The sequence below is a fragment of the Podarcis filfolensis genome (assembly GCF_964270895.1).
Source record: "Podarcis filfolensis genome assembly, chromosome: 11".
In the NCBI taxonomy this organism is placed as follows: Eukaryota; Metazoa; Chordata; class Lepidosauria; order Squamata; family Lacertidae; genus Podarcis; species Podarcis filfolensis.
This window is the reverse complement of record NC_139613.1, coordinates 6,598,937-6,614,540: the sequence shown is the minus strand read 5'-3', so window position 1 is coordinate 6,614,540 and position 15,604 is coordinate 6,598,937. Positions and strand designations below refer to the sequence as shown.

General features: G+C 45.1%; 1 protein-coding gene across 2 annotated transcripts in view; it reads right to left on the bottom strand.

The window, feature by feature from the left end:
* Positions 1 to 14,844, bottom strand: part of PIK3C3 (phosphatidylinositol 3-kinase catalytic subunit type 3) — a 111,065-nt gene extending 96,221 nt beyond the window's left edge. Inside the window, exons 1-5 of one of the 2 annotated variants that reach the window (XM_083575582.1) lie at positions 14,700 to 14,844; positions 11,344 to 11,532; positions 8,594 to 8,737; positions 5,920 to 6,049; positions 1,635 to 1,661 (exon numbers count right to left, since the gene is read on the bottom strand). In XM_083575582.1, coding sequence (XP_083431708.1) covers positions 1,635 to 1,661; positions 5,920 to 6,049; positions 8,594 to 8,737; positions 11,344 to 11,532; positions 14,700 to 14,767 — 558 coding nt within the window. In that variant the 5' untranslated portion in view covers positions 14,768 to 14,844. The remainder of the gene's footprint in view (positions 1 to 1,634; positions 1,662 to 5,919; positions 6,050 to 8,593; positions 8,738 to 11,343; positions 11,533 to 14,699) is intronic. The other variant, XM_083575583.1, reaches the window with a different exon arrangement.
* Between the last annotated feature and the right edge of the window lie 760 nt (positions 14,845 to 15,604).

Sequence of the window (15,604 nt, the reverse complement as noted above, 5' to 3'; positions counted from 1 at the left end):
CCAGGGCTGATGCAACAAACATCTGTGCAAGCCTTTGGGAGGCAGATACATGAGAGGTCATCAGAGGAGGGAGGGAAGGAAAAAGGGACAGAGGCCAGTGTTGCTCGCGGCACCCCTGACCATCCTTCAAGGCACCCCAGGGTGCCCTGGCACACTGGTTGAAAGCCACTGCTTTAGACAATGCCACATCATGTCAGTTTTGTGACAACGAAGAGCATGGCATTTTCATATGGAAATACCAACCTATGGAACTCCTTGCCCATGGATAAGAACCAGTGAAGGTGGTGAATGTCCTGTGTGAGTGCCTGGAGGCAGTTGGAGGATGGATGGTGGCTAACAGATTGAGGTTGAATCCTGACAAGACAAAAGTACTGGTTTTGGGGAAGAGGGGTGGGCGGGTGTGGAGGACTCCCTGGTCCTGAATGGGGTAACTGTGCCCCTGAAGGACCAGGTGTGCAGCCTGGAAGTCATTTTGGACTCACAGCTGTCCATGGAGGCGCAGGCCAATTCTGTGTCCAGGGCGGCTGTCTACCAGCTCCACCTGGTACGCAGGCTGAGACCCTACCTGCCCGCGGACTGTCTTGCCAGAGTGGTGCATGCTCTAGTTATCTCTCGCTTGGACTACTGCAATGCGCTCTACATGGGGCTACCTTTGAAGGTGACTCGGAAACTGTAATTAATACAGAATGTGGCAGCTAGACTGGTGTCTGGGGGTGGCAGCCGGGACCACATAACACCGGTCCTGAGAGATGTGCATTGGCTCCCAGTATGTTTCCGAGCACTGGGTGCTGACCTTTAAAGCCCTAAACGGCCTTGGTCCAGTATATCTGAAGGAGCGTCTCCACCCCCATCATTCTGCCTGGACGCTGAGGTCCAGCACCAAGGGCCTTCTGGCAGTTCCCTCGCTGCGAGAAGCCAAGTTACAGGGAACCAGGCAGTGGGCCTTCTCGGTAGTGGGATCCCACCTGTGGAACACCCTCCCATCAGATGTCAAAGAGATAAATAACTACCTGACATTTAGAAGACATCTGAAGGCAGCCCTGTTCAGGGAAGTTTTTAATGTTTAATGCTGCATTGTTTTTAACACTCGATTGGGAGCCACCCAGAGTGGCTGGGGAAACTCAGCCAGATGGGTGGGGTATAAATAATAAATTATTATTATTATTATTATTATTATTATTATTATTATTATTATTATTATTATCTCTCATACATTTCAGGTGCTTTTGAAGGATGCAAGCTCTCCCCTGCACACAGCTGTATGCTTTTATGAAAAACAGCCTAAACACTTTCCACAGCAATTCACACTGTTCTTATCATTTACATTAGGTTCCTTATGACTCAACCGTATATAAATTGGCAAATAAATACATTTCGGAAGGAAAACGAAACGCCCTGTGGTTAAATCCAGGCCTGTCTGACCCGTAATAGCAATTCATAAAGTTCATTTAGAAGCATAGGCGGGTTAATACGCACTAAGGCAGCTTCAGAGCAGTGTTTTGCAGCATAATATATGCAGCACAGAGAAAGCTTTCCAGTGATTAAGACGTTAGTCACCCGGAAGTTGCAACATGCATTTTTTTTTTCCAAAGACAGGCTCCAGCAAACCGTGGCTTCTTGGTGTTGCTACTTACTTCCTCCAAATGTTCCTTGCCAGAGGCCTACATTAAAGAGACCCATTCATTAGTTGTGAGCTGTGAAGGGGCAGCCATCTCTAGACCATTAACCGGAATCTAATATTCTGCTTTGTCAGAAATTTTGCATCACAGCCTAATTGGCAAAAGGGAATTCCATCTCAGCGTAACTCTAATGCAGTATTAACAGAGATATGAAGGGAGTTGAAAGCGTGAGAAAATAGGATGTTGCTGTACATTCACAACCATTCATTTAAAGAATTGCCATATTTTCTCGTGTATAAGACTAGGGTTTGTTTTTTAATTCAAAAATAATGTTTAAAATTGGGGGTCGTCTTATACATTGTTATATCCTCCCCCTATTTGGAGGCCCCCAAAATAGGGGGTGTCTTATACATGGGGACGTCTTATACATGGGAAAATGTGGTATATAGTCATGGTTTCCCCCAAAGAATTATGGGAAGTGTAGTTTGTTAAGGGTGCTGAGAGTTAGAAAACCCACATTCCTGTCCCACAGCTGCAATTGCCAGAGTGGTTTAACAATCAATATTTCTTCACCAGGAACTCTGATTGCTAAACCGCTCTGGAAACTGTATATCTGTGAGGGGAACAGAGATGGGTGTCCAAACATGTCTCACCACCCAAACTACAGCTCCCAGAATTCTTTGGAGAAAGCCACATATGTTCAATATGGTACCATAGTGTTTTAATATTGCAGAACCTCGAAGAACCAAAATGCTTTTCCTGTGCAGCCTGAGCAGGAACAGTGAATGATGTCCTAGTTAACTGTTTTTGCTCATCTTCACGTACCCCAACCCACTGCCCTGCTCACAGCTGTGAAGAATATCCCTCTGTTATGAATGGTCCATGTCACCATTAAGAAAAAGAGGTAGGGACAGGCCAATATATATGGGGAGTGACTTTTCTTATTGAAGGTCTCAGAATTCTTAACCTTGCTCAAGATTGTCTTCTGAACTAGCCAGATGTTTAATTGAGAATCAACCACAGTCTGTCCATCATTTGAAGAATAAATCTTTAGAGCTGTCTGTCTTGCCCCTAAGTGGCAACTAAACATTCCGTTTTGCGACTGCAACCTTAGTCTAAGGAGCCATTTGGTGCCTAGCTTATATATCTGAGTTTCTTACACTGAATAGAATAATAGAATCATAGAAAATAGATGATGATGATGAGGTCCCAACCAAAGAGGTCCCAACTTAAGTTGACAGAATATGCGCAGCTTGCAGACTTAGCATACAGAACCAGAAGAACATATGGTTAGAGAAGATTGGAAAACGTTTATTGAATGTATGGGAAATAACTGTGAACAGCTGAAAATGCTGGCAGCATTAAGATAAATCCAGCAGTGTAAATTTTTCGCTCTATAAGACGCACTAGACCACAAGACGCACCTAGTTTTTGGAGGAGGAAAACAAGAAAAAAAATATTCTGAATCTCAGAAGCCAGAACAGCAAGAGGGATCGCTGCGCAGTGAAAGCAGCAATCCCTCTTGCTGTTCTGGCTTCTGGGATAGCTGCACAGCCTGCATTCACTCCATAAGACGCACACACATTTCCCCTTACTTTTTAGGAGGGAAAAAGTGACTCTTATAGAGCAAAAAATACAGTAAGTTATGATAGATGCACTAATGGAATGCTGAATGGCATAGTTTCTGCAAAATATGCAGGGATTTATGATATGCAAAATGAACCATGGAAAGAGAAGAAGGGAAGTCACTGATATTTTAAGGATGTAAAAATGAGTACTTTAAATTATAAAACAGAAAATGTAATTAAAAAATTGTATCAGATGATGATGATGATGATAAATGGATGGTGTTGTTGTTGTGGCCTATGTCAGACCACTTGCCCATCTAGCTCAGTTCAGAAACAAACCCTGTCTGAGTTTGGTACCATGTAAGAGTAACTAGACTGCTGTCTCCCTCTCCTGTTCATAAACCAACTGACACAGCTGCACATAGACTGCACATTCTCTTAAAAAGGGACTGTGGCGACATCTTAAGGAGAATCCCAAAATCGCACGTGCTTCTGTGACTAGGAGTCATCTACTGGGCGAGACAGAGAAAACGTCCTCCAGGCGGCAAAGTCCTTGTCACCAGTTCTGGTCCAGTTGGTTACTCTTTTAAAAAGTCTGAATGTCAACCGAAGGTCACATACGTCTCCTTTTGACAACATCGTTCTCCCCAGCTGCCCAGATGCCCTTTCATTGCAAAATGGTTCGCTTTCAAAGCAAAAAAACTTCTACTCTGCTTTAGGGAATGGACCAGCTGGTGAAACTATAAATCTTATACCCTGCTAAGAATGTCGCCCAAGGCAGACAGAAAGTGCAGCCTTTGCTCTGTGGAGAGCCGTGGTACTCAGTTTTTGGTGCTCCAAAGGCACCCCTCACCTGACAGGAATGGGGAATCCGAGGCCCTCCAGAGGACCGATGGCCAGGATAATGGGAGTCATAGTTTGCCAAAATCTGGACTAAGAATCACATAGCTTTGCATTTGTGTTGCGTGATTTACGCTGGCATGGAAAGGAGAGCGAAGGATCTCCACAAGTCAAGTCAATTTGTAAGAGTCCTGATTCGCTCTACTCCCGTAGAAGAGATTGCCCAAATGCTTTGAAGTCCACCTCTGCAAGAAGACAAAGGGACTAGCCACTTACTTTTTTTTGAAATCGACTTTTGCTAGACACCCTAACCAGCTTAAAATACTTTTACTAGATTTTACAGTTCCTTCTATACTAACTGTTGTATTTGTTATACAGTTCCTCCAATACTATCTGCCAGCACAGAGTGGTAACAGGGACTGGCTGGCTGATGCCGCAAACATTTTCTCTCGAGTTCAACCTCGGCAATGTCGCAGTGACCTACCGACTAGAAATGTGTGGATTATAATGCTTTTTTTTGTATTAGAATCCCAAGGTAAACTAGCTTTATAAGAGGTATGTGCAACTTTAATGCAAGTTAGTTTATTGCCATGGTAAATCTCCAAAAGATCAAACTGACATATTTATAGCCCCGTTCCAGATATTCACTTCAATTTGCACAAAGCCATGGAGAGTTGCCTTGAAACCATGAAATCTGACATCCATATTTTGTAAAAAGGAAAAAGGAAGGGGGAAAAAAGATTTAACAAGGTCTATTGAACTTGATGCCAAAAGTGAACGATATCAAACTGTCACAAAAGCAGGAATCGACACCTCCCAGAGTGCAAGGGGAAAACATTGCACCAGATCTAGGACCTCCGACCCAACGTGCAGAGTGGAAGGTGTTACTACAGCTCAGAACTTCCTTTCCAGACTGGAAGGTGAATAAGGAGAATTCCCACAGCTCAAAGTTTCTTATCTAGGGTAGAAAGTGAGGGGCTAGAGAGTTACTACAGCTCAGAGCTTCCTGTCCCGGGTAGAACGTAAGAGACAAGGGACTTGCTACAGCTCAGAACTTCCTTTCTAGACTGGAAGGGGAATAAAGAGAGTTCCTACAGCTCAAAGCTTCTTATCTAGTGGCTTGAGAGTTACTACAGCTCAGAGTTTCCTGTCCAGGGTAGAATGTAAGAGACAAGGGAGCTCATAACTTCTGATTTGGGATGGAAGGTGAAAAATGAGTTACTTCAGTTCAAAGCTTCTTATCTAGGGTGGAAAGTGAATGGCTAGTGTTACTACAGCTCAGAGCTTCCTGACCAACAAACACACACACTCTCCAGCCAGAGCTACAATACAACATATGGTCTGGGTGGTTGCTAACCCCAGATCTCTCTCGTGTAACATTAAATGAGGGAGGAGGCATTCAACACTTCACGTGGAAGCTAGCCTCCCCCAACCTCACCTGCTTTTATTAAAATTGAAAAAGAAACTGTTTTTAAAGGAAAGAAGGGGAGCGTAAAATAAATACAGAAACTGAAACATGATAGGAAAGATGTAGCACTGTATCACATTATAATGGGACTTAATGATAATTACTGTACGTATTTAACCGGAATGACAAAGAGACTCTCAAGGAAAGTTTGAGACAATTGCTGGTAATTGAAAGATGAAAGTATTAAGACACCAATCAACGACAAAAGAATCCTATCATCTTGCTTATTAAGGGCATGAATTTGTTTTTCTTAGATATCCCATTAGAAACAAGGACCATTTTTGTCTGTGCTGTCCTTCTCCCATTGGCGTACAGGGTGCATCACACTAAAATTATACTTTCACACACGGAGGGAGTGCACTGCAGAATAGCAGGACACTGAGGACTAGCGCCACAAAAGCAAAAGCCAAGAACTTCCCCTCACCTTGGCAAGTCGACTCATTTGATCCTCCGAAAGAGTGCTGCTGGTTCTCCCAGGGGTCTTGGTGGGCTCCGAACCGTCTGCCTCCACGTTGGGCCAGACCTTCAGATCGTGCATTCCCTGGCGGAACATCCTGTGAGAAAAGTGCAGATTTAGGACAACGCCCACACAAGCACAGACAGTGAGCACAGGGACGCGGGTGGCACTGTGGGTTAAACCACAGAGCCTAGGACTTGCCGGTCAGAAGGTCGTTGGTTCGAATCCCCCTGGCGGGGTGAGCTTCCGTTCCTCTGCCCCTGCTCCTGCCAACCTAGCAGTTTGAAAGCACGTCAAAGTACAAGTAGATAAATAGGTATCGCTCCAGCAGGAAGGTAAATGGCGTTTCCGTGCACTGCTCTGGTTCGCCAGAAGCGGCTTAGTCATGCTGGCCACATGACCTGGAAGCTGTACGCCGGCTCCCTCAGCCAATAAAGCAAGATGAGTGCCGCACCCCCAGAGTTGGCCACGACTGGACCTAATGGTCAGGGGTCCCTTTACCTTACCACACGAGCACAGACAGAACACCCACATGCAGAAAGATCACCAAAGGATTGGTAAGGCAGCAGTAGCTCATCACATGCGTTATTTCCTAACTATTCACCATATTTACATTCAACCTTTCATACAAGGAGCTGAAGAACGGTTCTCCACGCTCCTAATTCAAAGCACAACTGTGCGAAATAGACTAGGCTGAGAGGCAGTGACTGGCCCAACTACTTCTTACGGATCGTGCCAATTACCTAAAAGACCTATGCCCCGCAAAGGACCTTAAGGTCCACAAATGACAACATTTTGGAGGTCCCAGGTCGCAAGGTGGTTAGATTGGTCACAACTAGGGCCAGGGCCTTTTCAGTACTGGCCCCGACTTGGTGGAACGCTCTGTCACAAGAGACCAGGGCCCTGCGGAACTTGACATCTTTCCGCAGGGCCTGCAAGACAGAGCTGTTCTGCCTGGCCTTTGGTTTGGACTCAGTCTGACCCTTATGTTTCCCTCCCCTTATGGACTTGATTTTGATTTATGGGCTACTTTTAAAATGAACCTGCTTTTTAAAACTGCATTTTAACCTGTATTTTAAATTGTTGTGTTTTTCTCTCTCTCTCTCTTTCCCCCCTATTATGTTTTTACTGTGATTTTATTGGTGTTAGCTGCCCTGAGCCCGGCTCTGGCCGGGGAGGGCAGGGTATAAATAAAATTTATTATTATTATTATCACTACTACTACCTACCCAACGAAGAGCTTTTATGCTCGCAGGACTAAATGCCCTCCGCAGTGACCACAGGTAGATACTTGCAAATTCCTTATCAAGCCCGCATGTGTGCCTGCAGTCAGGGAGTAACAGATTCACCTGACCATATTCTTTTTGGACTGCCCTTTGCACAGCAGACTCCGCAAACAGATGCTGAGCAAGATGTTGGACCTGCGACCCACGGCTCCGAGAGAAAGCCAAATGAGGTTCCTCCTAGCGGATAGGGACTAGGACGTTTCTGCCCCAGTGGCTTCCTTTCTAACCTTCATCTTACCCAGAAGGATTCTTAATGAATCATCCCTTTAGGGAATAAACAGGGTGAAGCAGAACAATCCAATATCTTGTGGTCCTCGACAGCCTCACTCCTGCCCCTTTTAAATTTATCCTAGTGTTTTGAAATGTTTTAACTCATAATGCCGATAAATGTAACCTGGAAGAAGGTACAGGGTTATAAAGACTAGGACTAGCTGCCTGAGAAACAGTTTCTATCCAAATGCGATTTTGGTTTTAAACACAGTGTAAGGAGTCTCTATGGGAGTATATTGCATTTAAAATGGGGTATCAGAGTTTTTAAGGGGCTAACCAGGTTGGGATAGCAGGCTTGTTGGTTTTTGAATGTCTTATGTAGATTTTTCAATTTCATTGTTCTGTATGGGACAATGACAATAAAGATTATCGTATTGTATTTGTATTTCACTGGCCCAAGGTCATCCAGCGAGCTTCATAGAGAATGCGGCAGCTAGACTGGTGACTGGGAGTGGCCACCGAGACCATATAACACCAGTCCTGAAAGACCTACATTGGCTCCCACAATTCAAAGTGTTGGTGCTGACCTTTAAAACCCTAAACGGCCTTGGCCCAGTACACCTGAAGGAGCATCTCTACACCCATCGTTCAGCCCTGACACGCAGGTCCAGCTCCGAGGGCCTTCTGGCAGTTCCCTCACTGCAAGGAGTGATGTTACAGGGAACCAGGCAGAGAGCTTTCTTGGTAGTGGCGCCCGCCCTGTGGAACACCCTCCCATCAGATGTCAAGGAAATAAACAACTACAGTCGTACCTTGGAAGTTGAACTTCCGTTCGACTTCCAAAACATTTGAAAACCAAAGCACAGCTTCTGATTGGCTGCAGGAAGCTCCTGCAGCTAATCAGGAGCCGCGTCGGACATTCGGCTTCTGAAAATTGTTTGAATACCAAAACACTCACTTCAGGGTTTCGATCGTTCGGGAGTCAATTTCTCCAGCAGCCAAGGCATTTGAGATCCAAGGTACGACTGTATCTGACTTTTAGAAGACATCTGAAGGCAGCCCTGTTTAGGGAAGTTTTTAATGTTTGATGTGTTTCAGTGTTTAAATCTGCAAGGCACAGAACACATGAAAGCTGAGCCACATACCCATACTTTCCGAAGAGCGAGACAGTAGTTCCCCCAACAGGGATGGCTTTTCCAGGTCCATAGACATCCCAAATCGTCAAGGCCACTTGGGCATTGCGTGGCAAGTCTGGATACTTGACTGGCAGTTTTAACCACTCGTTCCAGCTGAGGAGAGATTGTGGGTATTAGTTTGGACTTACAAAACCATACAATTAATGAGCTGGAAGGGCCCTCAAGTGCCATCTAGTCCAACCCCCTAAAATGCAGGAATCACAGCTAAAGCACCAATGGCAGATTAAAGCCATCCAAACTCGGTTTAGAGACCTCCAATGTGGGAAAGCCAACCACCTTTCATCAGTGCCGGATTTATGTATAAGCTAAATAAGCTATAGCTTAGGGCCCCACTCTCTTGGGCCCCCCCCAAAAAAAATTAAAGGAAAAAAACTGGATGTACATTTCCAAAATATAAGATAGAAAACAAATAAAATAAAACCTACATACAGCAACAGTGTTTCGTGTTGTGTAGGCTCCTGTGATGTAAGTCATGGGCCCCGCCTGCTAGCCTGCTCCCTAAAATATCACTGGTTTGCTCATTTTTTTATATAGGGTGCCTACATTCTGCATGGGCTGGTTGCATAGCAACATGTGCAAATGGCTTTAGATACCTATAAGGTCCACAAATTACCATATAGATATAGCAACAGTGACAATTTGTTGTTGACAAAGGACATATAAAGGGCCCCATTTCCTTCAGTAGCTTCGGGCCTCATCAAACCTAAATCCAGCCCTGTTCAAGGTGGTCTGTTGTTTTTTGTTTTTAAATCAATAAAAGCAATCAGTGCTATAACCCGTAGTGTTGTTTCTCCCATAATAGCCCCCTAGGTTGATTCAAAAGCGCTTTTTCAGGTCATAGTTTTTTTAGGCTCCCCAAAATACCCTTCGAGAGTAGACTTAGATAAAATATATCATTTTAAAAAAATATTTTTTGGGAATGTCTTTGACATTCTTCAGAGAGACAGATCTACTGGCGACTCCCTTGAAGCTCAACGTACCTACTTGCAAAGAATCTGTGATCCAGTATCCGCTGAGGGATGATATGCCTGAAACTACTGAGATTGTTTCAGGATATTTAGCCGAGATTTTTAAAGTCAAATCTAATGCTACTTAGTTTTACTTAATGGTGGCTACTGAGTTTTTGTATGTTTTACGTGTTAAATATGTCTGGTTTACTAATTACAGGTAGGTAGCCGTGTTGGTCTGCCGTAGTTGAAACAAAACAAAACAATCAATCAATAAACAAATAAATAAATAATAAATAATATAAATAATAATATAAATAAATAAATATAAATATAAATAAATAATATAAATAAAAAATAATAATAATAAAAATTCATTCCAGTAGCACCTCAGAGACCAACTAAGTTAGTTATTGGGGATGTGGGTGGCGTTGTGGGTTAAACCACAAAGCCTAGGACTTGCCGATCAGAAGGTCGGCGGTTCAAATCCCCACAATGGGGTGAGCTCCCATTGCTCAGTCCCAACTCCTGCTAACCTAGCAGTTCGAAAGCACGTCAAAGTGCAAGTCGATAAATAGGTACCGCTCCGGCGGGAAGGTAAACAATGTTTCCGTGCGCTGCTCTGGTTCGCCAGAAGCGGCTTAGTCATGCTGGCCACATGACCCGGAAGCTGTATGCCAGCTCCCTCGACCAATAAAGTGAGATGAGCGCCGCAACCCCAGAGTCGGCCACGACTGGACCTAATGGTCAGGGGTCCCTTGTCCTTTACCTTTTAAGTTAGTTATTGATATGAGCTTTCATGTGCATACTTAGTTGGTCTCTAAGGTGCTACTGGAAGGAATTTTATTATTTTTTTTATTTTGTTCACATTACTAATGTTTCATGGAAGACTTTTCTCTTTCTCATCTATGATCTTATTGTTTCAATTATGCCAATAAAGGGGGGGTCGTCTGTTCCACTGTCAAACAGCTCTTACAGTCAGAGGGTCACCAACTTGGATGACTTTAAAAGAGGATTAGACTAATTCAGAGAAGAGGGCTATCATCACTGGCTACTAGCAACGATGGCTATGCTTCTGACTCAATGGTCAAAGGCGATAAGGCTTCTGAATGCCAATTGCTGGAAACCAAAGGAGGGAAGAAGGCTCCTCCCCTCAAATCTTGCTTGCAGGTTTCTTACAGGCATCTGGTCAGCCACTGCGATAACAGGAAGTTGGACTAAATGGGCCACTGGACTGATCCAGCAAGGCTTGCTTATGTCCCTATGTCATTATGACAGTGGAGATCATGGCTAATAGTCATTGCTTAGCCCAGGGTCAGTTACTGTATTCTCTGGCGTATAAGACTACTTTTTAACCCAGGAAAATATTCTCAAAAGTCGGGGGTCGTCTTATACGCTGGCTACAGCAGCAGCTCCTCCAGCAACTCCCCACCAAAGGGTAAAACGACAGCAAATTAAATCAGAGGACACCATGCTCTCTAGATGAAGCAGAAATACGCTTGAAAATTGGCCCTAGAAGCCCCCAGCCACTGGGAAGTGGAGCGGATTTCCGAGCCGGACTGGAGACTGTTTTTTAAAAAAATTATTTGGTGTGCGTTGGAAGAGGAGTAGTCTTATACGGCGAGTATATCCCAAACTCTATATTTTAACTGGAAAAGTTGGGGGGTTCGTCTTATACGCCCAGTCGTCTTATACGCCGGAAAATACGGTATGGCAGCCAGCTGTCCAAAATGAAAGTCGAAAGGCACTTACTTCCACCTGGTGCTAAAAGCTTTGTAGGACGTCCGAACCGGAAGGGCAAGAGGTTTGCCCTCTGCAAACACCTGGCAGGTGACGTACAAGTCGGAACAAGTCTCCTGGTACAATCCCGAGAACCTCAGCATGGGATTTTCCAAAACCGCTTTGTAGCTCTTCTGCTCTCTTTTCCCCTCCAAGCTTCCTCTAAGGAAACAATGAACAAAGAAAAAGATCACAGCAACAAGATTTTCACACAGCCAGAGGTAAATACAATGGAGGGGGAAAGTATTTGATCCCCTGCTAAATTTGCCTGTTTGCCCTCTGACGAAGAAATGACCAGTCCATAATTTTAATGGTAGGTTTATTGTAGCTGTGGGAGACAGAATAACAACGTATCGTATCGTATCGAAGGGATGATGGACGGGACCATGTGTCGTCAAATCTTGGGTGAGCACCTCCTTCCCTCAGCCAGGGCATTGAAAGTGGGTCGAGGATGGGTATTCCAGCATGATAATGACCCAAAACACACAGCCAAGGCAACAAAGGAGTGGCTCAAGAAGCAGCACATTAAGGTCCTGGAGTGACCTAGCCAGTCTCCAGACCTTAACCCCATCAAAAATCTGGAGGGAGCTGAAGGTTCGAGTAGCTACAACATCAGCCTCAAAATCTGACTTGGAGAGGATCTGCAAAGAGGAGTGGGACAAAATACCTCCTGAGATGTGTGCAAACCTGGTGGCCACCTACAAGAAACGTCTGACCTCTGTAATTGCCAACAAGGGTTTTGCCACCAAGTACTAAGTCATCTTGCCGACAAAGGCCTGTATAGTTAAAGCTATGGTTTTCCCAGTAGTGATGTATGGAAGCAAGAGCTGGACCATAAAGAAGGCTGATCGCTGAAGAATGGATGCTTTTGAATTATGGTGCTGGAGGAGACTCTTGAGAGTCCCAGGGACTGCAAGAAGATCAAACCTATCCATTCTGAAGGAAATCAGCCCTGAGTGCTCACTGGAAGGACAGATCCTGAAGCTGAGGCTCCAGTACTTTGGCCACCTCATTAGAAGAGAAGACTCCCTGGAAAAGGCCCTGATGTTGGGAAAGATGGAGGGCACAAGGAGAAGGGGCAACAGAGGATGAGATGGTTGGACAGTGTTCTTGAAGCTACCAGCATGAGTTTGACCAAACTGCGGGAGGCAGTGGAAGACAGGACTGCCTGGCATGCTCTGGTCCATGGAGTCACGAAGAGTCGGACACAACTAAACGATTAACAACAACAACTAGGTCATCTTTTGCAAAGTGATCAAATACTTAGTGTTTCACTCATTATAATGCACATCAATCTCTGACTTTTGTCTTTTGGGCTTCTGGGGGTTTCCCCCTTGTTATTCTATCTCTCACAGCTACAATAAACCTAACATTAAAATTATGGACTGGTCATTTCTTCGTCAGAGGGCGGACGGGCAAATTTAGCAAGGGATCAACTACTTTTTCCCCTCACTTTAAGTCAATCTACTAGAGAATTGTTCCTTGCCTAAAGTAGGCTTATGCAAGAGACAAGGTAGCAAGCCTATGTCAAAGATAATTCCACTTCAGACCGTAGGTTATGGCTCCAGTGTCTGAACGGGGTGTGCGCGAGAACTCCCTGCATGTAGAAAAATAGCATTAAAGAGGAAGGGTTCTGGCTAGCATGACCTTCTTGATAAGCTAATTTCTATGGGCAAGGCATTATGATTTAAAATGGGAAAGCATTCAGACTCAAAAGGAAAGGAAGAAGTCTCCTGCATAGCTCACACGGGCAGCAGCAAGCTCTCCAGGGTGTCAGACAGGGGACGTTCCCAACTCTACTTAAAGATGCCACTGGGACCCTTTGCTTGCAAGGTAGGTTGCTGCCCTGCTAATACCTCTTGCTGCAATTCAAGCCTTGCGGCGTTTGTTTTAAAGTACATCTGGAGCCTTTGAGCAAATGTCGAAATAATCGCACCAACAAATTATTTATTTTAATAATAATAATAACAAAACAGACAAGGGAGAAAAGATGCCTTGCAGAACCTTCGCCTCAAAAATGTCCCGTTCACTATATCAACAAGCTGCATTATACTGAGCCCATCCAGAACAGCATTGCCCACACGGACTGACAGCAGCACCTCTCCTAGGTTTCAGGTAGGGGACGTTCCTAGTGCTCCTTGGAGGTGTGATTGGGAATTGAACCCAAGATCTCCTGCTTGCAAGGTAGGCACTGCCTCTTGGTACAGTTTAAGCCTCTCAGCGCTGTGGTCTAAACCACTGAGCCTAGGGCTTTCCGATCATAAGGTCAGCAGTTCGAATCCCCGCAACGGGGTGAGCTCCCGTTGCTCGGTCCCTGCTCCTGCCAACCTAGCAGTTCGAAAGCATGTCAAAGTGCAAGTAGATAAATAGGTACCACTCCAGCGGGAAGGTAAACGGCGTTTCCGTGCGCTGCTCTGGTTCGCCAGAAGCGGCCACATGGCCCGGAAGCTGTACACCAGCTCCCTCGGCCAATAAAGCGAGATGAGGGCCGCAACCCCGGAGTCATCCGCAACTGGACCTAACGGTCAGGGGTCCCTTTACCTTTACCTTTGGAGCCTTTGAGCAAATACCGAATTAATTGCAACGATTAACTGAATGTAATGACAATAATAAAACAGACTAGCAAAAAAATTAAAAAATTGCAGAACATTAGCAATCTTCACTTCAAAAACGTCCCTTTCCAAAAAACAACAACAAAAAGTCCCTTTCCCTACATCAGAAAGGAGCATTGTACTGAGTCGGATTATTGGTCTGTCTACTTCAGCATTGCCCACACGGACTGGCAGCAGCACCTCTCCTGGGCAGGCGACGCTCCCAGCGTTTCCTGTAGGCGCCACTGGGGATTGAACCTGATGCTTTCTGCATAATAATAATAATAATAATAATAATAATAATAATCTATTATTTATACCCCGCCCATCTGGCTGGGTTTCCCCAGCCGCTCTGGGCGGCCTCCAGCAAAATATTAAAACGCAATAATTCATCAGATATTAAAGGCTTCCCTAAAGCAGGGGCTCTGACACTGAGATGACGACCCCTTGCCCCTATGGCAGGCAGAGGCAACCTCGGTCCTCCAGATGTTTAGGGACTACAACTCCCAAGATCCCTAGCTAACAGGACCAGTGGTCAGGGATGATGGGAATTGTAGTCCCAAAACGTCTGGAGGGTCGATGCTGCCTCTGCCTGCCCTATGGGGCTGCGCCCCCCCCACCAGCCCTCATATATCTTGCCCACCCCCAAAAAAGCAAGCCTCTAGGCATGCAGATAAATGTGCATTGATTGATTGATTGATTGATTGATGCATGCATGCATTCCTCCCTCCCACTCACATCTTGAGCTGCACATTGATGTCCAGGTCGCAGCTGTAAACATAATAGAACTTCTCTGCCTCCCCCATGGCGGCTGCTCCGGGATCCCTCCCTCCTCGCTCGCCCTTCTGCTCCTTTCCAAGCAGCTGGTGGCTCCTCGGAAGCCCCGCCCGCAGCCCGCCCCCCGCGCTCCTCCAATCAGAAGCCGCCCGGCCTCGGAGCGGCCGTCTGATTGGAGCAGGAGCTTCCTCCGCCGGCGTTCCAAAGGGCACAGCGAAGCCTGCCCGGAAGTTTCTAGCTCCCTTCGCGGTGCCCGGTACAAAGATGGCGGCGGCGCGTACGGAAAACGACGAGGAGAATGATAATAATGGCCGCGCCCAGGGGAGGAATAGGGCGAGGCAAAGATGGCGGCGCCCAATGGGGGAAGCTTTTCCGTGCTGCTCAAAAGGGGGGAAAGTTAAAGGTGGGGGACTTGGGTGAGAGGGGCTTAGCTTTCGTCGGAGCCCATGAAGCAGAATAGCCTTGAAAGCTGGATATTATCGTTGCTCTTCTTTTTACTATATTGTGTTAAATTATGCCGCACACCCATTCCATCCCAGTAAATGTGTTTATATGCATTGGAAGCCGCCCAGAGTGGCGGGGAATAAATGATAAAATTATTATTAGTAGTAGTATTAAAATAGATAATGTAAGTAAAATGTTTAAACATAACTAAACAATAATATATTTTAATATATATATTAATATATTATAATATATATACATATATACATATATAATGCTAGTTTTTATCTGCACGGGAAAACTAAATATTTAGCAAGTTAAACATTCACAATACACTCCTGTACTTTGCAAGCTCCAAAGCTTCACTGTGGCACAGAAAAGTTAAGATCTCAAATAAAAAAAAATCTAATTGTGTGTTTAAC